The 23828-nt window shown below is 37.3% G+C and overlaps 1 protein-coding gene across 1 annotated transcript; it reads left to right on the top strand.

Annotated features, from left to right (window-relative positions):
- The first annotated feature begins 11963 nt into the window (after positions 1 to 11963).
- On the top strand, positions 11964 to 14691 carry LOC113321458 (aluminum-activated malate transporter 8-like). Its single transcript, XM_026569370.1, has 6 exons — positions 11964 to 12474; positions 12558 to 12698; positions 12792 to 13064; positions 13180 to 13307; positions 13705 to 13848; positions 13962 to 14691. The coding sequence occupies exons 1-6, from the start codon at positions 12186 to 12188 to the stop codon at positions 14514 to 14516; spliced, it is 1530 nt and encodes a 509-aa protein (XP_026425155.1). The 5' UTR covers positions 11964 to 12185; the 3' UTR covers positions 14517 to 14691.
- Positions 14692 to 23828: the final 9137 nt, after the last annotated feature.

Below are 23828 nucleotides of genomic sequence, written 5' to 3'. Positions count from 1 at the left end.
TTGTTTGAGGGTGAAAATGGTTTCTGCGGATTTCAGTAATTTCGGGCGTGTGGGTGAAAAGCGAGTCTAAACCCTAAACAATGTACTGCAAGGGATTACTTTAGATTCGAGAGATCAATCTGTACAAATCCTCCCTAAACCAAGAAATGGCCGTTCCAGACTTGCTTCGGTCACAAAGAGGAGGAGAACGGTTGGTTTTGGGGAGGGAAGCGAAGAGAATGTTGAGACCAGAATAGTTGATTCTGGAAGAGTAGTTGTTTTGTGACTTGTATCAGAAAGTGGGAAGCTAACAGATGGGAAATCTAGCAAACGCTTTCTGAGTGTTGTATGCTCCTGAATAGAACTTGTTGTTCGATGGAAATAGGTAATGCCGATTTATACAAGTCGAAGTGAAATGTACCCTGGTCTCATTAAGACATGGAAAACGGGTGAGTAAATGGGAGGAGGTGGTAACCGGTAATGCTTGGAATTGATGTTCTATAAAAGAAAGCGTTTCACCATTACTCCCTGTATTTACTAACCGCCTCATCCTTATGACACTTTCTTATAACGAGCGTAGTGTACGCCGCACGCTGTAAACCGCCAAACCAATACCCAATGAGCATCCCCCAGTTTGTGAAACGTGTTGATGTCTCGAGTGTTTTCTTGGAAAACATGTAGCATGTTGTTGTTGTCTGGCAAGTTGAGCTTGGGAGACTTTCCGGATCGGTGGTGACCTTCAACGGTCGAGATTTTGTATCTTAATAGGAAGGTAGCCGTTGATTATTGCAACCTTTCATTTGGTAGGCAGTGGCATGAAAGTATGATCAGTATGGCTTTAATGTGGCCCAGTTTAGGTGCGACCAAAAGTTAGGGTTTTGGCTTTGTTTAGGCGCGACCAAACTAGGGCCAAAGGTTTCCATGCGTTAGCTGGTAACCTTGGACGGCTAAGATCTGCATCTTAGATGAAAAAATGGCCGTTGATTGTTGCAAGCCTTCGTTTTGGTAGCCGCATATGGAAGGCGGGCATGGTATGGCGCGACAAGGTGATTGGAATGCCATTGGCACATGTGGCATGGCATGCCTTGGCGCGGTTTGGCGTGGCCAAAACTAGAGTTTTGGGCCAAAGGTTAACATGCGCTGTTTGGCGACCTTGGACGGCTTGGATTTGCATCTAGGATGGAAGGGTGGCCGTTGATCATCGCACGCCTTCGTTTTTGTAGCCTCATGGGGAAGGCCGACATGGTATGGCGCGGTTTGGCGTGGCCAAAACTAGGGTTTTGGGTCAAAGGTTACCATGCGTTGTTTGGCGACCTTGGACGGCTAGGATTTGCATCCAGGATGGAAAGGTGGCCTTTGATCGTCGCACGTCTTCATTTTGGTAGCCGCATAGGAAAGGCCGGGATGATATGGTTCGTTAAGGTGGTTGGCATGCCATTGGCACATGTGGCATGACATGCCTTGGCGCGGTTTGGCGTGGCCAAAACTAGGGTTTTGGGCCAAAGCTTACCACGAGTTGTTTGCCGACCTTGGACGGCTAGGATTTACATCTAGGATGGAAGGGTGGTCGTTGATCGTCGCACTCCTTCGTTTTGGTAGCCTCATAGGGAAGGCCGGCATGGTGTGGCGCGGCAAGGTGGTTGGCATGTCATTGGCACATGTGGGACGGCATGCCTTGGCGCGGTTTGGCGTGGCCAAAACTAGGGTTTTGGGCCAAAGGTTACCATGCGTTGTTTTGCGACCTTGGACGGCTAGGATTTGCATCCAGGATAGAAGGGTGGTCGTTGATCGTCGTACGCCTTCGTTTTGGTAGCCGCATGGAGAAGGCCAGCATGGTGGGGCCAAGGCCAATGGCACGGATGGCTTGGCATAGGAGGGCCAAGGGTTTGGTACAGACGTCTTGGCATGGTGGGGCCATAGCAAGGTGCGGTTGGCTTGGCATGGCTGGGCCAAGGGTTTTGCAAGCCATTGGCGCATGGTGCGACTAGCATGGTTGGGGCCAAGGCAAGGCGCGGTTGGCTTGGCATGGTGGGGCCAAGGGTTTGGCATGCCATTGGCGCATTGTCGGGGCCAAGGCAAGGTGCGGTTGGCTTGGCATGGTGGGGCCAAGGGTTTGGCATGCCATTGGTGCATGGTGCGTCTAGCATGGTTGGCATGCCTTGGCGCGGAGATGTGTCTGTCATGGTTTTCCATTGGGACAGTGGTGCGGATGGCATGGTTGGCATGCCTTGGCGTGGAGATGTGGCTGGCATGGTTTGCCATTGGCACAGTGGTGCGGCTAGCATGGTTGGAATGCCTTGGCGCGGATATGTGGCTGGCATGGTTTGCCATTGGCATAGTGGTCCGGCTGGCATGGTTGGCATGACTTGGCGTGGAGATGTGGCTGGCATGGTTTTCCATTGGCACAGTGGTGCGGCTGGCATGGAGATGTGGCTGGCATGGTTTTCCATTGGAACAGTGGTGCGGATGGCATGGTTGGCATGCCTTGGCGCGGAGATGTGGCTGGCATGCCTTGGCGCGGAGATGTGGCTGGCATGGTTTGCGATTGGCACAGTGGTGCGTCTGGCATGGTTGGCATGCCTTTGCGTGGAGATGTGGCTGGCATGGTTTTCCATTGGCACAGTGGTGCGGCTGGCATGGTTGGCATGCCTTGGCGCGGTTGCATGAGAATTAGGGTTTGGCATAGATGATGTCGGTCAATGTTAAGGGTTCTGCCGTGGAACATGAGACATAAAAAAAAGGTACCCTGGTAATTCTTACTTAGGCATGCTGATCGATTCAATAAATGTGCTAATGGTCATAGTGACGTCATGTCAGTTGTACGGTTTTACGATTTTAACCCTAAGCTAAAAACCACCATCAACAACTGTAAACTCAGTCAATATAATATCTTGTTTGAGCGATAATTAGTTTCTAAAAACCGAGAAAAGTTAGGGGTTCATAAGGTTAAACCTTAAGTAACCTACATTGGAATCTCTTAAATTATTATTAAAAAACTTTATATGAAAAAAAAACGTAGAGGCCAAATACAACACAAAATATATGAAACTATATTTGCATAATGATCTCCCAATTTCTCCATATAGGTCTAGAATCCACCTATCTGAAAGTATTCATGTCACAAAACCATAAGATTACCATTTGCTTAACTGAGTACAATTTTTTGAGAAGTTCTACTTCTTGCTCCTAACATACTATCATTTCTTTCCCACCAGGTTATTTAAAGCACCAAAAATGTCGAATCCCCCACATTTCCTTTCCTTTACTATCGAAAACAGTATTATCCCAGGTATTGATGTTGGGTGTTTGGCAAAGGATAAAACAATCATTTTGGGTGAATTTTCAGAGCTGGGGTAAAATGGTAGTTTTATATTCCATGGGAAAAACGATCATTTTTGTAATTTAATGCGAAAAGTCATATTCATCAAGTTTTGAACCAGGGGAAAAATAGTCATTTTATGGAAAGTTTGGCGAAAAGGGAAAAATGTTTTATTTTGAGATTTTTCTCGATATTTACCTCAATACTTAATTATCAAAATATTTTAGTGCTATGTTCCCCAGCTTAACTCCTAAAAACATAAAATTCTTTAATTTTACACGATTCACGTGTAGACGTGAATTTACCTATTTAACTCAATTACATGTGAATACGTGACTTTGTCTACTTTTGCTTAATTTGGCATGAAGAAAAGTATCTTGATTCCCATTGGTCGAAAGATAGGTTTCCTAAGCATGGAGTGAAGACCTCCCATGATTGGTTGCGACAAAACCTAATCATGCATGGTCGAGAAAAGATTCAAATTGAAATTAGGGTTAACCGTGACTGCCTAAGTCAGTCACGACTTGATTTCAGCAAGCCTACTTGGCCGGACTCTCACCTTCCATAATCGAACAATCAGGTCTCAACCTGTCACCCCTATTTTGTTTCGGCAAATCAGAACGCTCGAAACTGACCTGATGAGCTCATAGTGAGCGACCAAAGAGGGTTAAACAAGCACTCGGAAACATGTGCTTTGCACATGCGACCTTCCATGTGAGTCACATGTGCAAAACTGGGAAACATTTAAATTGAAATTTATATCGTTTATAAACATTGAAAATAAGATTGCAACGTTCAAGGTTTCATCAGCGTTGCAATCAGTGTTGCAGTTCGCTTATAACAACTGCGACACTTATAAACGCCCCAAAAGGCGTTGCGAAGCATAAGCTTAAAGATAAACCAAGCTTTTCAAGCATCGCGATCATTATAAAAGGAATGCGCGACCATTCTGTGCCGTCCAATATCCACAGGAACATCCGTGCATGACTTCCTGTAAGTATCGAATTCATACATGTGATTGACTTCAACAGTTCACTTCACATGTCTTATTTAATTCTACTTATTAAAAGTGCCATACTTTGGTTTTGGCCACCCATCATGTGAGATCCACACGACAAGTCATGTTGCCATGAAACTTGATTTGCCACACACGACCCACCTGAAGTGTAAGTCGCACGTGATAGGTCGAAATATTTATTTTCATGTAGGCCTCACGTGCATGTCATGCTGCATTCGTTAGTTTCTTGGATACTAATATGTCCTCTTCTTCACTCTTCATGACCACTCTTCACATGTCATTGAGGTCAGGAAAGTAGTGTTAGGCTTACTCAACAGTCATAAGCCACTTGTTCATTCAAGCATGTCAATGCAGGTTTACATAACATATTCTCACAACTTATCATACTCATCTGTCAGGTGTGGTGAGTCACTAGTCAACCAAGTCATGTCGGACACCTTCAATTTAAACTAGTCATGCATGTTACTTTTGACTTCACATCAAATTATTATTTTCTACCGAAAACACACGAGACATCAACATGTTCATCAGGGAATTGGTTTAGCGGTCTACGACATGCAGTGTGCAATACACCCATTATGATAAAGTATCAGGAAGAGTGGACACTTAACAAAAATAGATGAGTAGTGAATGTGAAACGACCAATTTTCCCTAAACAGTAGGGACACGGTTTCATCACTTTCACACCTTCTCCACCTCCTCACTACTTCACAACCTCCACTTCCTATGAGATCATATAGATGCAGTTATGACTTTACAAAAATAGGTTCTTGAATCTATTCAATAGTCATCAAGGCAAGTATCCAGAACACAGGCAGAACATACAACTTACCACCTACAAGAAATTTCTATCTTCTGATACATGGTCATACACAATTACCTCTCACGAAGTCTACCACTTTGATCCCAACACTTCCCCTGCTTTCCAGACCAACCCTCCCCTTTCCTTTGTGACCAAAGCAAGACTAGAACGATCATTTCTTGGTTTAGGCCAGAATTTTACAAATTGATCTTTCGAATCTAAACTCTTATGCAATACATGTGTTTAGGGTTTGGACTCGTTTCCCATCAACCTACCCCATTTTACCATCTTCAGTGGGATCAATTTCTACTCATAAACACCAGGTTTCGAAGAAATGTTGTAACGTATCTCCCAATTGTTCACGGATCTTACTTTTAGTAGTTCGTCGCACTATAATATTATGAATACAAATCTAAAATATAACTTATATTTACACTTATTTTAGTTAAGAGTTTTAAGATTTCACCATGAATATGCGATCCGTGGTTTTGTGTACAATTTGGTTCCTAAAAATAGAAAAATAAGACATTTTCTGGTTCACAACTTCAGTACCTTAAGTTACTATCACTTATTTTTGTGTAAGCGCTTAAAGGAATTCAATTCGCTAACGAAAAATTATCGTTGAGCTAAAAATCAGCCTTTTTAGTGATATTCCTTCTGTTTCAGAAGGATAAGCCTCATAATTGGTACTAGTTACTATTTTTGGGTATGTCAAAAAGATATGCCTATTTCCACTTTAGGAAAGCCAACTGTTACAAGTTTAAAACTTTGTCCATATATCCACATGGAGAGGACCACTTTTTTTTCATATTCTTCTTATCTTTTAGCGCAAGGACATCACCAAATTTGTTTCCTTTTTTTTACGCTAAGATAATGAAGGAAAACTTATGAAAAAAATTGAACAAAAAACACTGACAGAGTTGATAGACAATTTATGAGGAGGTAAGACAAGGTTAAGGGGGAAAACAAATGAAGTCTTAAAAAACAGAATTACTGGAGCTTCTACTCAGGGTACTTGCCCATCAAAAAGTATTAAGGAGCTCCCACTTTCAGATGACCCTTATCCAATTGATGGACGCCTATAATTGCCATATTCTTATTACCCCAAACCCTAAAATGAGAAATTAATTTTTCTCATTCGATCTTTTCCCCCCAATTTTGCTGCTGATGGAGAACAACTTCTACCATTGATTCTTATAAGAAATGAAAGATATTAAATTGTTGTTTATGAAGAAGATAAAATTTTTGAAATGGATCTGCTGTGATTTGGTGTTGGAAGAGTAGTTTACGAGTTCCGAGAGAATGTATATGTGTTTTTGATTTAGGCATGAATTTGACCAAGAAATCATGAAATAAAAGATTCAAGGTTTACATGCAATCGGAGATTAGGTTGGCTTTAAATTCGAGTATTGGGGTTGCTGTTGACATCGTTGATAGACGAGGAGAAATTAAAAAAGAATAACATCATAACCCCCAAGTGGTAAAGAACGCTTTCTTACACTTGTACTTCATGAAAATTCTAATAGTGCGAAACTGGATTATTTTTGACGCGCTTCTACTCGCATCATTTTCTGGTAGAAATTCTATTTAGACTTATTGGGTTAAGAAAAACCAAATCAAGAATAAAGATTTTTGGAGCTTGAGCACTCTTCAGGATTCTTCTTGGTACTAGAGGAAAATTTCAGAGGAGATATCTATTGCTAGAGATTAAATGGTGGTGATGATAAGACTTTATTATTACATGATAATTGGCATCTAAATGCCAAGCTAGTTGATTGGGTGGATCCTGAAATTGTTTATCGGTGTTTTCTTAATAATAATGTAAAGGTGGATGAATTTTTAAGTGGTCTTGAATCTCCATGTTGCTTCTTCTACTCTTGGAGTTGTTACTTTCCAGAAATTTTCTACGACTGAGTTTAAGGTAATGAAGAGGATATAATGACATGGATACCAAATTCAAAAGGTCAATTTACTATGAAAGACATATACATAACTATTGTTATTCATAAGGATATTTTCAGTTGGTGTTCAGTTATTGTTTGGTACAAATTGCATATTCCTAGACAATCCTTTATTTCTTAAGTTGTTCTGCATAAAAAAAGTTAAAACTAGAGATAAACTCTTGAAATGAGGTATCAATGAGCATGATAAATGTTTCTTGTGTGAGGAGGATTGTGAGCCTGAAGCTCATTTTTTTCATTATTGTCCTTTTGTTGCTCTTATATGGAATGATCTTCTTTTTAAGATGAGATATGCTAGAGATTCTACTCCTTCTTGAGACATTGAGATACAATGCTGCAATATTTATTTTACTGATAATGATTTTGTGAGCTCCACAAAGAAACTTGTTTTTACTGGTTTTATTTTCGAGATATGGAAAGAGAGAAATATAAGATGTTTGCTGCTAAAAAATGCTCAGCTCTTCAGGTAAGTCTTCAGATCATATAAGACATACAACTGAACTTGGTACTCATGCTAGAATTTCTAATGATAATCATGGGAATATGACATTCTTGCTTAATTAGATTGTGGATTATTCTCCCCAAAATCTAGAAGCAATATTGGTGGATCGGCCCATAGGGTGATGATATTATGATAAATTCCGATGGTTCTTTAAAAGAATCATCTGCTGGGTTTGGTGCTATATGCAGGGATGAAGATGGTAATTATGTCGATTGCGCCATATCGGCCTGCTTCTATTGCTGCACATGAACTTCAACGAATTCAGTTTGGTCTGAAGCTTGCCATTGAGAAGAAACTTCAAAAAAAATCATGTTTATATTGATTTTATGGCGATTTTTCTTTTGTTAAGATGGCTGAACCTAAGACATCTTGGAATCTTTATCATATTTGGAAAAAGTTTGTACCATGTTGAAGATATTTAATAGTATGAAGGTCATCCATTTCTGCATGGAAACCAATTGAGTTGTTGATAATCTTGCTAGTTTGTATCCTAGTACCAGCTTTATTAGGCTCATTCCTAGACAGTCTAAGCCCATCCATGTGGATAGACAAACTTGATTTTCCACTATGCAAAACCAGAGCAAAATGAACAAATTTGGTATTTTTGGTCCCACCAACAATTTTCTTTAACGTTAATAAATAAAGACATGGTCCCACCAATAATAAGATATATTAAGTAATGATTAAAGTTATTATATAATAATATTTTGTATTGATTTTTGTTAAAATAACAATAAAATATCAGTTAAATTTGTGGCGAGCAGTTAATGTTTGTTTGCTGAGGATTCAAGTTTGCTCGCGCGTCCAAAGATGGGCCGCGCGGAATAGGTAGAAGCGCGCGGTTCTTATTGGACTGCAATGGGCAAACCAATAAATTTGTTCAGTTGTCCATTCGATTTTTTTTTTGGTGCATCCGGTAAAATCTGCTCTTAATAATGAATTTCAGGTTATCTTAAAAGAAAAAAAAAGAAATAAAAGAGTAGCAAGGTGTACTTGAAATAACGGCCTTTGGGCTTTATTTGGTTTTTGTTTTGGGTTTACCCAGCTGATTTGTTATTAAGTGAGAATTTCCATGATTGTAAAACTGAAAGACAATACCGCTATCAGCAAGGTGGGAACTAATCAATATAAGACAAAACAATCCTAACCGTTAAATCCTGTGTCGGTCGCTTTTAACGAATCTGGTACCAGTCTTTAGCAATCACCGGACATTCAACATGGCTGAATAGTTTAAACGAGATGGTGCGCATATACCTCACACAGTCACACACTCCTTGCCTCCCACTTACTGTAACTAGATGACATTAACCTCACATTCTATGGGAGATCAATGCTAGCGTATTAGATCTAAAGCATGATTCCTTGAAACATTTGCTGATTGCAGTGCCACTGCTTATTTATCATCGTACTTGATCAAGTGTGGGGTCACTGGAACTGCCAGATGAATCTTTTCTGACCCCACGTAAATATCTCAAAACCTTTAACCTTAACGTAACATGTTTATTAGTTCCTATATTAACTAGTTCAAGTACACGTAAAATCTAGATTGCGACACTATTGTTATTCTGATTCGTCGTGAAAGAACAATTTCCTCGACAAGCTTTAATACTGTGTGCACGTGCTTTTAGAGAACCCTTAACATCAAAGTAATCTAGTTACTTAGAGATGGCAGGCATGGCACCGTATCGAAAAAAACAAATAATCGGGTGCTCAAGAAATTAACCAACAAAGAATCTTGTTCTTGTATACATTTTCTCGACATTTTTGTGATAAAAACAGCTCACATATCGGAAAACTATTGGGATGTAATTGTACTGATGTTGAGCAGATAACTGGTATATAGAATTACGTTTTCATAAGGGTACGTAGATTGATCGAACAAATCGTTTGAAAAAAAAAATGTTCCATCGGTCTGTGATATTTATCGATTAGAATAAAGTAACTGACCCTTGAAAAATGAATGGCTTACAGATATATATGTCCAGAGGGAAGTCTATAGACTTATACGATGAAAGAGGATTTCATTTCGACCATCAATTCATATACAGTTGGTCGAACATATATAAAATCTAGAGACACAAGATAAGGTTCTCATGAGGAAGAAAGAAAAAAGATTGATTTTTAGTAATTTTCTTGTTCTTATAGAAAGTTGGGTTAGTGGTTTGCTTCTATATAAAGTTCTACACTTCATTTACCAACAAACATCCATTTCATACAAGTTGGACAAAAAAGAGAAGAATTAATGGGTAAGGTTTTGTCAGATAATTAGGTTTACATGAATATCAACTTATTTGATTCGAGGGCATATATTCAAAAATTTCATTTAACTGATTAAGGAGATATCAGGAGCTATCCTTTCAAACAACTTGAAACTATCTACTATGTAATTAAGTAACTTTGCGATTTAAGGAAAGAAACAATGTTAGACAAAGCACATACTGCATGTTGGGTCGGTAATGCGATACTTGAAACTTCTCAAACTCGATTTACAAGTGCTAGTGAGTTATAATCTACCTCCTTTCAGTGGAAAAAAGCCAAATCAAAAACTCTAACCATATTTTTGGTGCATGGCTGCTTGCACATAGTTTTCCTTGTTTGCACGTACTTTTAGCCACGGTCATGTTGTAGTCACACTTCCTAAAGGAAACACTTATAAACGTTCCTGAAAAAACTGTGGCGAAAATATACTCAAATAACTACCAACTGGCTCTGCAAATCTCAGGCTACATTTACATGGAGACTTCTAAACTCTCTAATAGTCCATATAATCATTTCATTTCCTTGAGCATATGAGAGGAAACTAAAGTAAAATGACTGATTGATCGAATTAGAGCCCCATCAGTTTTCCATATGTATGGCTGGATCATATTCTCTTTTTTTTTTCCTCCAAAAAGGAGAAGGATACATTAAGGTGGATCATATCCTTGATCACCATCCTATCATTCTCTTTTTTAAAATCTACAATATGTACGGCCAGAATCTGGAAATCAACATTTCTCTTAACCTGCTCGAGGTTTGTCATCTGCTGATTGTATCATTTCTCTTTGCTTGATTAATCAACATTAATACTTATAACGTATATATGATAAAACTAAAAGTCTATGATGAGGTTTGGGCTCAAGCGAGAGAATTCATCACCCCAAATTAATCAATACCCTGAAATGAGAATGGAAATAATGCTCGTACTTTTGATATATACATCAACTATTATTACCGGACTACTGCAATCCATGCCAGTCGGATTTAGTTCCAATCTGAGGAGAAAACTTAACAGAAAAGTAAGAAGCAAAAAAAAAGAGTGCAAGTACAAACTACATGGTAAAAAAGCATGGAGGCGTGTCAGCACTCAGCATCACTTTTTCAAAATCCTTTTTAAGGTGGGTAAGAAGAGGGTAAGATCGTTCCCAGTCATCAGTTAATCTGGTCGTGTCATTAGATTCCTGAATTTAAAAGTTAAAACAATTAAGTCAATACCACAATTAATTAAAAGTGGTATTTATATTAATTAATGAGTTATACAAAAGTCTACTGGAAATCCTGAGACAGATTGTTTTGGGATCTAAAAATTAATGGGTTACTACCTCTTTTAAGTCAAACTCGCTGACGTTACGAAAGTAACCCTTGATACGCTGAGATAACATGCACTTCCAAAGGCATCACCGTTTTAGTAACTCCAACTCGTTATTTACTTGAGCAACACTTTGCAGATGATACGCGGAAGTGCCTATACTGATTTTCCTTTTGCAGTAAATGTGGAGCTCGATACATTTACATCGATGGCTGCTATATATTTATATATATGTATATCGATCACTGGGTATACGGCTTTGCATTTCTATATGTCTATAAAGATGTTACCAAATCAGGTTGACATATGGATCAACATATGAAGTGTAACGAAACAATAATATGCCCTGCGTCATTTGATTCTGAGTCAGCTACTAGAGATCAACATCACAAACGCATTCAGCATGCAAAGGCATAGAGAAATATCAGGAATAAGTGGAATACAGTCCATGTTTCAAACTTTACAGTTTTGTACTCTCTTCTGCTGTTAGTTACCCACCATTATTTTTTTGGCAGAGATAAAGAGAGTAAAAAAAAGTCAATTGCAATTGGGTTTCCGAGGTTCTGTCCTAGCAATTTATGTCTAAAAATCGTCTTGTTACTGCAATCTTTAGCTTTCATTCTGTAATAGCTAGAAACCGATCCACAAGAATATCCTTAATCAACATACTTTTTCCGTACAATTTTTCAGACCCACCATACAAGTGTCATTTTGACATTTTTTTTTTTTTTTTTGCCTCATCCTCTTCGATGCTCTCCTTATAAATCCAGGCCAGATACATTCTCTCCAAATCCCAAGTATAGACACAGCCTTCTCCGTCTCTGTCTGCTTGGTGGTCTCTCTAAATCTTACAAGCTCTCTCTATATATATACTGCTTATAGAGTGATCAAGGAGAGCTCACTGTTATATTAATTTATATATCTCTAGGTGTGATTAGCTTCTAGTTTTTCTCTCTAAAACTATTAGCACACCACTCCTAGCTAGTCAGTGAATGCAAATTTATTGCACATTCAGATATTATCTAATAATTAAGATATGGAGATTGGATCAGCAGCAAATCAAGAAAAGGTCGGAGTTATGGCTCTTGGTTGGCGTTGGATTATGGGTTTACCGAAGAAGTTCCAAGAGAAAGTAGTAGGAGTAGCTAACAAAATTAAAAAGTTAGGAAAAGACGATCCAAGAAGAATAACTCACTCTATCAAAGTTGGATTGGCTCTCTCTTTGGTTTCACTCTTCTACTATTTCAGACCTCTCTATGATGATTTCGGTGATGCTGCAATCTGGGCAGTCTTAACTGTCGTTGTTGTCTTCGAATTTAGTGTTGGTAAGTAAATGAACATGTTGCATGAAGATTCATGGTTATTATCAAGTATTAATTAATCAACGTCCGGTACGTTTTATTATCAGGGGCAACATTGGGTAAAGGTATAAACAGAGGAATTGCAACATTATGTGCTGGTGCACTTGGAGTTGGAGCTCATCACTTGGCAAATTTAGCTGGAGACGACGGAGAACCAATCCTCCTAGGAATTCTTGTTTTCATATTAGGTATCCATACAGTTAGAAAGACTATAAATCCATAATTAATTTCACATTCTTACGTTTTACTGATGCAATTATGCACTTTCTTTTCTTTGGCAGCCGCAGTATCTACATATACACGATTTTTTCCTGGGATAAAAGCAAGATATGATTATGGGATGGTAATATTCATATTGACGTTTAGTTTGGTGACGGTTTCGGGTTACAGAATTGAGAAGATCTTAGTGTTAGCTCACCAAAGATTATCGACAATTCTTATCGGAGGTTCCACGTGTGTTATCGTATCGATTTTTGTATGTCCTGTTTGGGCTGGTGAAGATCTACACAAATTGACAGCACTTAACATGGAAAAACTTGCAGATTTCTTAGAAGGTATGTAATGAAGTTAAAATGAAAAGCAAATAAAAGAATAATTAACTTTTTCTGGTATTTATTGTTTTTATTATGTGTAACAAACTAATGAAAAATAAGAACAAAATCTTTACAGGATTCGGAGGAGAATATTTTGGACAAGAAAGGGATGATGGAGAAAGTTTTGTTAAAGATGATAGCAAAAAGATGTTTCATCAAGCTTATAAAAGTGTTCTTAATTCAAAAACCGCTGAAGAATCACTGGTAATTATAGTTCATATAAATACATTTCTAATCACCCCTACAAACTGACGAATAAAATGGATGAAGTTTTTAACTTCGGATTTTGAGCAAAGTTGCGAGCCACTCCTTAAGTGTGGGGCCCACAAAATCCAATTGCCCCGTGGGGTCATGTGACTCATCTCATACTCAGATGCAAAATGTTACAACTTGGTCGTGTAGCTTCCGAACACCTTGGACCACCATAACTACAGAAGGTTGTTTATGGACCTTGAAGATGTACTACTCCGTACATGTATGCTTAGTCCTACAGTGCCATATTTGGAGTCCCAATTTGCAAATTCAAAATAATCCATGCATTTTTATTAACTTTCAGTTCAATAACGAGTACTAGTATTTGATAAAATGCTGTATCTTACAGGCAAATTTTGCGAGATGGGAACCATGCCATGGGAGTTTCGGATTTCGTCATCCATGGCAGCAATACTTGAAGATTGGAGGTTTAACTAGACAATGTGCTTACCAAATTGAAGCTCTCAACGGCTGCATCAACTCAGATATCCAAGTAATAACATTATAATCAATTAAGACGCCATCTGTTTAGTATTTATTAACTACTGTAATAAAAACTATTTGGTTTATTGAACTTGATTAGCTCTAATCAATCTTTGGTAACAGGCACCAACAGAGTTCAAGAAGAAAATTCAAGAAGCATGCACAAAGATGAGCATGGAATCAGGCAAGGCATTGAGAGATTTAGCACAAGGAATAAGAACAATGACAGTCCCTAGTGCTGCGGAAATTCACATTGAGATCTCGAAAGCAGGAGAAGATGACCTAAAAACCACACTAAAAAGTGCTGTCCTTGAAGATATTGATGATCTGTTAGATGTCATTCCGGTGGCCACAGTGGCATCTCTCTTAGTCGAGATTATTTCATGCACTGAGAAAATTTCTGAAGCTGTAAATGAACTTGCTCGGATAGTGAAATTCAAAACCATTGATCCTACAGTTACACCAGAAAAACCACACTTGCTTCATCGTGGATCTGTACAACCTGTTTGTTTCACAGATAGCCCGGAGCATCATGTCTGTATTACAGTATTATCGGAAATTGAACAGGGTACTACGACGCTGGCGGGTCTGTTTCTGGAACGCATTAATAGTGTACCTATTACTACAAGGGAAAACCAGGAACCAGTGAAGGGTGCAAGACATGACCTGGAGGTTTAATACAACTCATACACGCATGGGAATAGAGCAAAATTAAGAATATAAAGCTGCACAAAAATATTTTAATGCATGGAACATATATATTTATATATCTCTACAAGTATTTATTGGTAGCAAATTAGCTAGATATTTTTGAGAGAAATAAATAAAAGATCGATGGGATAGTTTTGGTGTTGGCAAAGGCGTTTAATTTGGCTATTAATACAACCGCTTTTATTTGACAGGCAATGGGAAAATTAGATTAAAAATACCATTTTTCAGTGGGATAGGCCAATGAGCAAATTTGCTCATTCCCACCCAGCAGTGGACATGGCAATTGGTCAAACTGGATTGGAAAAAGTTTAGATTTGATCTTTTGCCTATTTCATCTCAAGTGGAATCAATCGACACAACTTGAGACGATCAGTTGAACGTTAGCCTGTCGAACGAGTCTAAACTGAGACCCGGCTCAGGTTGAGACAATCGGCCTATCCTGAGTCATTAATGTCTAGTTTATCTAAGGGCTCTAATTTGATTTTCTACAAATTCAACCGTTTTCAATTTTAAAAGCATAATTTATACATTCATGATTTTAAAATTTCTTTCAATTCCTGAATTTAAAAAAAAAAAAATGGCAGGTGAAGATGTGTTAAAACATTGCTCGGTTGAACCCACCAAGCTGGTATGTGAAGTTTGGTTCCAAAACTCGAAGCTGCTTGATTTGATTACTAGAATCAACTTTGTTAGGTTAGACTGGGAACATAGAAATGTTGAGACTCGCTCTTGTTACTCTTAAAGAAAATAAAGACTATCGGCATCAATGAAAATATAATCCTTCAGTTCGAGGTTAGTAACAACGGACTTGACTTATTTCATTTCAATTTTTGTTCTTTCAAGTTAGTATTTATTGAAAACATAATATAGGAAGTAAAATTTCACTATAATATGATCAAAGTATCAAGTAAAGATATACTAGTTGTTTCATCCAACTTTTACATATGGAGTTACAGAGTGAAGTTTATATATAGACTTCGTGAATCGATATAACACTAACTAGTAGCTTGTAATTATTTAGTGTGTTGAACTTCTGGAATGGATTCAATTTATGAATGCATAAACACATAATCCAAGGGAGTAGATTTGTGAAATAATGATTCGTAGTTAAATGTGGGTTCAGGACCGATCCTGGCATAGTTCAAAACGTGCTTTGCATTTTCGATATGTTTGTTATCTTCGGGTTTCTGCAAACATCAAGATGTATACCGTTTGAATTTGAAATATCCACATGATGTCGACATGGTGATTTGAACATGTGATAAACTATAATATCTTGATATTCAAGTATTTTCCTTTGATACTCAATGCAAGATCCCAAAATCGAAATTCAAAGATCTTTTACATATTCGGAAATATATGCTTACCATATCCCATAGGTTTGCACACCTCTAGTTACCATATTAGTAAAGTCCAGTGACTTATAAATCAGTATGTCTAGGGATAAAACGTATCGTCATGATTTGAGCATTGGGCTCCGATGATGCCGTAAATATTTCGTGAAAGTTGACTTTGTTGATAGGCTGTGAGTAATGAGCTCTAAGACATGAGTTATAAGTAGTGATGTCAATTGCGAGTAATTGAATAAGTGGAGTACTCAGTCAGAATATGAATGGACAAGTGGTGGAGTTTCAAGTGATCTCATCTAAGAGGATTACTTGTAGAATATTTGCGAACTAGGACTTCAAGCGAGGTAGTCCAAGCTTGTGATAGTCTATATGTTATATCGATTTTAAAACGCGGGGTACCAAGTACACCACTAAATTTTTCATTTTGGTAGGAGTAAGAGCTTGTGTAGTACCTTGAATAATCAAAGATGAAGAAGAGTAAAAGTACACACACACACACACAAGAATTTTGTTAACGAAGAAATTGCAACTGCAGAAAACCCCGGGACCTCCATATTTGAACACCAAACTGTATAAAGCCACTACAGACACTAGCCTACTATCAGACTTCGGACTAGAATGTAGTTGAGATCGAATCCACCTTCCAAGCGATTCATTTACAATCACGCTCCTTACATATCTTAACCTCGCAAGTTTCTACGCAGTTGATTCCTTTAGCTGACGTCATTTACAGACTAAGAGTTCCTTCAACCTCAGTGAAGATTTTTGATACCAATTTGCCTCTAACAAATAAGCCTATTTGATTTCCTTTTCATATCAAATATCAAGGATTGAAAATATGTTTGCAATAGACAAATATAGCAAACCTCACAATCTGGAACACTTACACTCACTTAGATGAGAAGCCTGGATATTTTACCCCTCTCAAGAACAATCTTCAACTTATAAATTATGAATACTTTTCAGATATCTATCTTGAGGAATCACAAAGTCTGAGACAAAGAGAACTTTGTGACAAAGTCTTATCTAAGGACGGCTCTCTTGGGGGTGTGATTGAAATAATATCACATTGCTTAGGAAGCGTCCAGAGCCTGGGCTAATAAGGTACGCTTCAGATTCTCCATGTTGACGAGGCTTTTTTGGGTCCTAGAAAGCCCCAAGAACAAAACCACCTACCCATGTAGGTGTCCAAATGGTGGGAAATATCGTCGGTTATGGTTGAGCGGGTGTTACAAACTTGGTAAAAGAGATTACGAGAACCTAGATAACAGAAAAGAAAGATCAGGAAACACGAACTATCAAGGTAAAGATAGTCATACCTGGCTTCACAAATCCCCAAAGCGAAGTCTTTTAGTGGTAAACTTAATTTATGTTTCTCAGAACAAACCTAGGTTTATAGAGGACGACTCGTGCTATCAACTAGGATACAAATTGTCAGGGATTGACTTTCACAGCTGAAAGAGCATCTCTATTTATAGTTTTCAAGACTGAATGTTGCTTAGAATTCAATCTAAGATAAGTTGAGAATCAAGCAAACGCTTTTGCTGTTAGATGAACCTCTAATTAAGATTTCAATTAAAACATGTGGGAATTAATCTTGAAAATATAATGAAAGAATATACACAGTGGTCTGGTTACGGAACCATGTATAATGACCATTCGGATTTGGCAAATATACCTTTCGAACTAAAAGCAAATTAATATTCATCACTCAAGAGTTTAATCATGGTGCACACACATAAGCGCTTTAGTGACCAACAAAGTCATAGAAATATTTAAAAGAGTCATAAAAATGCTAAACATATTCAAAAAATAATAATTCTTTGAGCATCTGCTAAATTCTATTAGGACCGTTGGTGAAACGGTTCGTGAACCGTAAGGCTAAAGTTTACGAGTCAGGATCTACGGTTCGTGAAACGGGTTCGCCAACCCTACTCGGTTCGAAAATTCAGATGTACTATGTTCGCGAACTGGGTACGCCAACCGTACTTGGTTTATGAATTCAGATGGACACGGGTCACCAACCTTAAGCCTTTTATACCAACACAAAAAAATTCAGTTCACCACGGTTCATGAACTGTTCCCAACTGAACTTGCAGTTTGCGAATTGGTTCGCCAACCTTCCCGGTTTTCTGAAATCAGATTTTCAAACTGGTTTTCCAACTTACCCTGAGCAGAAATATCAGAAGTTCATGAATTTCTCCCTTAAAATGTTGAAACATTCCCAAATCATAAAATCACTTATATGGCGACTTTCAATTGATCCACAAATTAATTCTCGAACAATAAATTGTTTTAAACTAATATTGTTAAGGACCTTTGAAAATCTATGCTTGAGTCATTTTTGATATTTTTAACAAAGCAAGATTGACTCCAAAATTATTTTTTGGAAATCTACTAGAAGCCGCACGACGTAGTCTCAACAGATATAATGGTAAGATAATGGGTAAAATAGAATGATTCATTCTTCACATACCTGATAAAAGAATTTCTCCAAATGTCTTCGTCGATTTTTAGTCTTCGAGGGCGATGTCTAATACTCAGCTACCAAATTCTAACCTAGTCTGAGACTATACTTAGTAGAAAAGAAATCATGATATAGTTTTAATCAACGTACATTGACAACAATTTTGAGATAGCAAAACTAGTGGGTTCAACCGAGCATTTTCTAACAATCTTCCTTTTTTTCAATTTTAGTGACATAACTATTCAATATATAAGGATTAAGAATAGTTAAACTTTTTAGCTCACAATCCACTATGCTTGATTTCCTTGGTTCTTCAACAAACGTCTTGAATTTTTCGTACTTCAAGTTTTCTTGTGGTTCTACATGTGTTCGTTTAACAACTTTGTTTTTGAATATCCGGAGAGATAACAACTTATGAGAATACTCAAAAAGAGCTTTGTTAGAATAAAAAAATCACTCTACTCATTGGTGGTATACATAAACATAGTATTGATACCTTCCCCAAAGTTCAATTGCACCTCAACTATGAAGCAATACTATGGTGATATGTTCCCTCCTTAGTCAATACTTATATTTTTCTTCAAAATAGGTAAAACCTATAGATAATAATTCACTCCCCATTACATGATGCTCAGAAAAGCCATATGCTGTATTAATATATTACTTAATAGTTCTCTCCCTTTTTGCCAACAGAATTGGCAAAGGCGAAAAATAGGGATAGGGATCATAATGAATTAAACAAAAGAGTATCAAGACTAGAGAACACATACCATGGTTTAGTTTGACGGTTTCACCAAGAAACTCGGCTATTTCATCAAGGATATATATAGGTATAAGCATCTCCCACTATTAGAGCACTGCTCGGTCGAACTCGCAAGCGTTGTTATCCCATGCTTGTTTGTCAAGTTTAGTTGACCAAAACTCTGGTCTTGCTTTCTAGTCTACTTATATCTATGTCTCGAATTAGGATAGAATGTGTAGTTGAGCTTTCGACTTCACGTCGTTCATCAATTGAAGTCGAAGATCTACTGAGGAGAGCTTGGAGGAACTTCATCAACAAAAGGTATGTGGAGACTAAAATTATCTATCACTCAGAAGTCTATTCTATTTTATTTTCCAATGAGACTAAGTCGTATAGCTATGTAGAATTTTACATTATACACATTTGATATTTCGAGCTGAGTTTACCTTGATATCTATTTCTCGAAATATGTGTTGGAAAACTAAATATTGAGTCAAAAGATGATCATGTGAAAATTTCCTTGAAACATCTTATATGATTTGTGTGAGACAATCATTTGATGTCGACTTGGAAAGTTTTGTTTTGATCATTCGATCACTTGAAAATTACTTAAAGCTAATAGTTTGTGTGAGACAACTATTTTCGTCTTCTAAGGATGTTTCAATGATTGAAATGGGAGTTTAGAACAATTAACCATGTCTGGATACAACACGGTATGCATACCTAGTATGCGAACTATATTGTTATGATTCAGGTCCGGTAACCTTGTTTACGTACCTAGTATGCGAACGGTTCTACCTGAGTTGGGTCCGGGACAATTGTTTCCACACCTGGTTTCCAAACAGCTGGACAAGGCCAAGGCCTGGAGCTGTTGTTTGCATACCTGGTTTGTGAACACAATGGTTTAAGTTATAAAATCGGTTAAATATGATTTTCATACTCATTAACTAAATATTTATGAATTTAGGAATGCAATCTTTGCAAACCGTGGCTTAATGTTCATGATTCTTGTATAAGTACTTTGTACAATTACGAATCAATCCGATTTTGTTTCAGTTTGTTCATATATATTTCTATGAGATAGTGAACAATTGAACAACTCAATTTGAAACACAATTGGATTCATTTGATTATCTTTCATAATTAATTGATCATCATATCTGATCTAGAAGTGTTAGATGAATATGGTTAAGAAAAAAGTGTTCATATGGCTAACTTCGGTTAACTGTTATTCAACCAACTCAATATACAGGTTTAGGTACGGTTACCCATCTCTAAATGAAGGTATATTTTATTTGTGTGTAACAAGCTAAGACCATCTAACGGTGGAGATTATTTGAAAGCAGACTTAGCTTGAATATTAAATCAGGAGTTCATCTAACGGTGAATATTAAATACTTTGTTACTAAGATATCTTAGCTTTGATTGTAAGCAAACCCTGATTTGAAAGATTATATAAGTGTTAGAGCACTTCTCGGTCGAACTCGCCAGCGTTGCTATCTCAAGCTTGTTTGTCAATGTTAGTGATCAAAACTATAAATCTTGATTTCTAGTATACTTATATATGTCTCGGACTAGGATAGATTGTGTAGTTGAGCATTAGACTTCACGGCGTTCATCAATTGAAGACGAAGAACTACTAAGGCGACCTTGTGGAACTTCATCAACAAAAGTTATGTGGAGACTGAAATTCATCTATCACTTGGAAGGTCTATTTCTACTCTATCTCCTATATTGAAACATAAGTTGTGTTACGATATAGTTTTTTATTATACACATTTGAGATTTTGAGATGAGTTTAACTCGCTTACATATTTCTCGGAATATGTGTTGGTAATCTTTCGCTTCAATCAAGTTTATCTTGATCATATGAAAATCTCTGAGTAACATCTTACATAGTTTGTGTGATACAATCATTTGGTGTAGACTTGGAATGTTTCGTTATGATTATTTCAATAACTTGAAAATTGCTTTGATGCTAATAATGTGTGAAAACGGATATTGTCATCCTCTAAGAAAGTTTCAATGATTGAAATAAGAGTTTAGAATACTTAACCATCATTGGGTTATAAACATATTGTGCATTCTTGCATGTATGTGATCCATGACCGGAACTAAAGTATGCATACCCGTATGCGTACTTGAAGTTGTGAAATTCTGTGTCCCAAGAACACATACCGGTAGGCATACTTGCGTAAGGTATACGTCCGGGAATTTCTACTGTGATTTGGAAGTGTACTAAGTATGCGTACCCGTTTACATACTGGCGAACCCAAACTCAGACTGGCTACTTAAGTATGCGTACCTGTTTGCATACTTGAGTGGTTAAAGTTCTAAAATTGGTTGGCTCATGAACTAATACATTTATGTATTAAGGAATGCATTCTTTGCAATCCGTGGCTATAATGTTCATGAATTGATTCGAGTGAATCAAACCGATTTTGCTTCAATTGTGTTCTTGTATACTTCTATGAGAATATAGCAATTAAACAACTCTTTAACTTGTTTCATTTGAGTCATTTGAACTAGTTATGGTTAAGATGAATAAGGTTGATATGAGAGTATTCATATAGCTAACCTCGGTTAACTACGGTTGAGCCAACATGGTGTACACGTTTAGTTACGACTACATAAACCTAAATAAGGGTACATTTCATTTATGTATAACAAGATAAGTTCGATCTAACAGTCGAAAGATATTAGCTTGAATCTAATCAGGTTTTTCATCTAACGGTGATTAACGAATGCTTTGTTACCAAGGTAACTTAGATTGTAAACCATGATTTGAAAACTATATAAATGAGAACTCTAGCAACTGGGAAACCTAATCCCTACACCTCATGTGTGATACTAGTTGCATAATCTAGAGTCGATTCTCCTTGAACCTTAGGTTTTTCATGAAACCCTGCAGGTTAACGACTTGAAGACTTCATTGGAATTGTGAAGCCAGACCCCAACTATTTCTCTGTAATTGCGTGATATGATATTTTTGTTTCTATCATGTTTGAGTACTATCTTATTTAAGATTGTATCGAGATTTAATCTCCGATAGGAAAGAAAAAAAGTAATCACAAACATCTTCGTCTCATCCTTTGTGATTCCACAATATCTTTTTTCGCTACCATTCGATTAAGATTATTGTGAGGTGATTGATATTTCTAGGCTGTTCTTCGGGATTATAAGTCTGGTATATCAATTGGTTTCTGTTCTCCTTGATTTATGAAAAGACGGAACAAAACTCGTCGGTGTTTCTGTGGGAGACAAATTTATATATTCGATAGAATTTTCTGTGTGAGACAGATTTGTTTATCAAGTCTTCGACTTTGGGTCTTAGCAACTCTTGGTTGTGGGTGAGATCAACTAAAGGAATCAAGTGCATAGTATCCTGCTGGGATCAGAGACGTAAGGATCACAACTGTACCTTGAATCAGTGTGAGATTGATTAGGGTTCAACTACAGTCCTTTCCGAAGTTCATTGGTAGTAGGCTAGTGTCTGTAGCGGCTTAACACAGTGTGGTGTTCAAACCTGGACTAGGTCCCGGGGTTTTTCTGCATTTGTGGTTTCCCTCATTAACAAAATTCTGGTGTCTGTGTTATTTCTTTTCCGCATTATATTTTGTTATATAATTGAAATATCACAGGTTGTGCGTTGAATCGATCAATTGGGAAATCCAACCTTTGGTTGTTGATTGAAATTGATTGATCCTTGAACATTAGTCTTTGGTACCATTCAAGTTAGTTCTCTTATATTCAATCGGGCTCGCAAATTCCTATTTGCTGATTGCAGATTGAATTGAGAAAGAGAGACACAAAACTCTTTGATATACTTTTCTCTAGATTATGTCTGACTGTCTAGTTGATTCTCTTGAAAGTTTATTGGATTTTATCTATTCAGATTGCCAAACGAATTGTTGGGTGTGGTTGTTAGACCCCCGCTTTTTCAGTTGGTACCAGAGCAGTCAAACACGCTAAGACCTCATAAGTCCGTGTTTGAAGCAATCTGATTTTTATTGACAAGTCTATCTCTAATAACATACCAGTTCATAAATTACCAGATAATTTTCAAATCTTGGACTCACCTGAGAGAACTGTCACATCTAGGTCAGTATCTAAACATTCTCTTAATGTAGAACCTGTTGAAGTCTGGGAAATACGCCTAGAAAAACAGTTGGATGAACTTTCTGATGAAGGTGATTCAGATATTGATAGAGATGTTGATGAGGAAGTCTCAGAGTATGTTAAGGTTTTAAATTCGTTGTAAAAGAAGAAGATGACAACTTTTCATGTCACATCTTTTCTCACTCCTCTCTGTCGAGAAAACAAGAAATTGAGAAGATGTTATGCAGGTGTTTATTTTTGAATCGTTCTAACGAATCGATCCTCAAGGATTCTGAGGAAAACCTACGTATAAAGTCACTTGAATGTGATAATATTTATCAAAAGTATTTTTTGTTAGAAGAGAAACTTGCAGAATCTGAAGCAAGGATTAACTCTCAGCAAACAAGTTTTGATGACAGAGAAAGCGCTTATCTCGCTCGAGAAAAATGCCTTGAGGCTGATTTAACTGCTACTCTTGATAAAATCAAGATGTCGGAAGATGACTTGAAAATTTTCAATACTAGTTCAAGCAAATTAACCACAATGCTAGAAGCAAGTAAAAATCATTGTGATACACGAGGATTGGGCTATAAGGGAATAGATGCTCTAAGTATTAGCAATGA

The sequence above is a fragment of the Papaver somniferum genome, chromosome 11, assembly GCF_003573695.1.
Source record: "Papaver somniferum cultivar HN1 chromosome 11, ASM357369v1, whole genome shotgun sequence".
Taxonomy (NCBI): domain Eukaryota; kingdom Viridiplantae; phylum Streptophyta; class Magnoliopsida; order Ranunculales; family Papaveraceae; genus Papaver; species Papaver somniferum.
Note: the sequence above shows the minus strand (reverse complement) of the source record. Positions and strands in the feature narration are given on the sequence as shown.

What these genes read in the sequence shown, in the direction of transcription:
- LOC113321458 (XM_026569370.1), top strand. Translation starts at nt 12,186, where the DNA reads ATGGAGATTGGATCAGCAGCAAATCAAGAAAAGGTCGGAGTTATGGCT. An exon ending in TGTCTTCGAATTTAGTGTTG is followed by an intron (nt 12,475 to 12,557) that starts GTAAGTAAATGA and finishes TTTTATTATCAG; the next exon opens with GGGCAACATTGGGTAAAGGT. An exon ending in GCATCAACTCAGATATCCAA is followed by an intron (nt 13,849 to 13,961) that starts GTAATAACATTA and finishes CTTTGGTAACAG; the next exon opens with GCACCAACAGAGTTCAAGAA.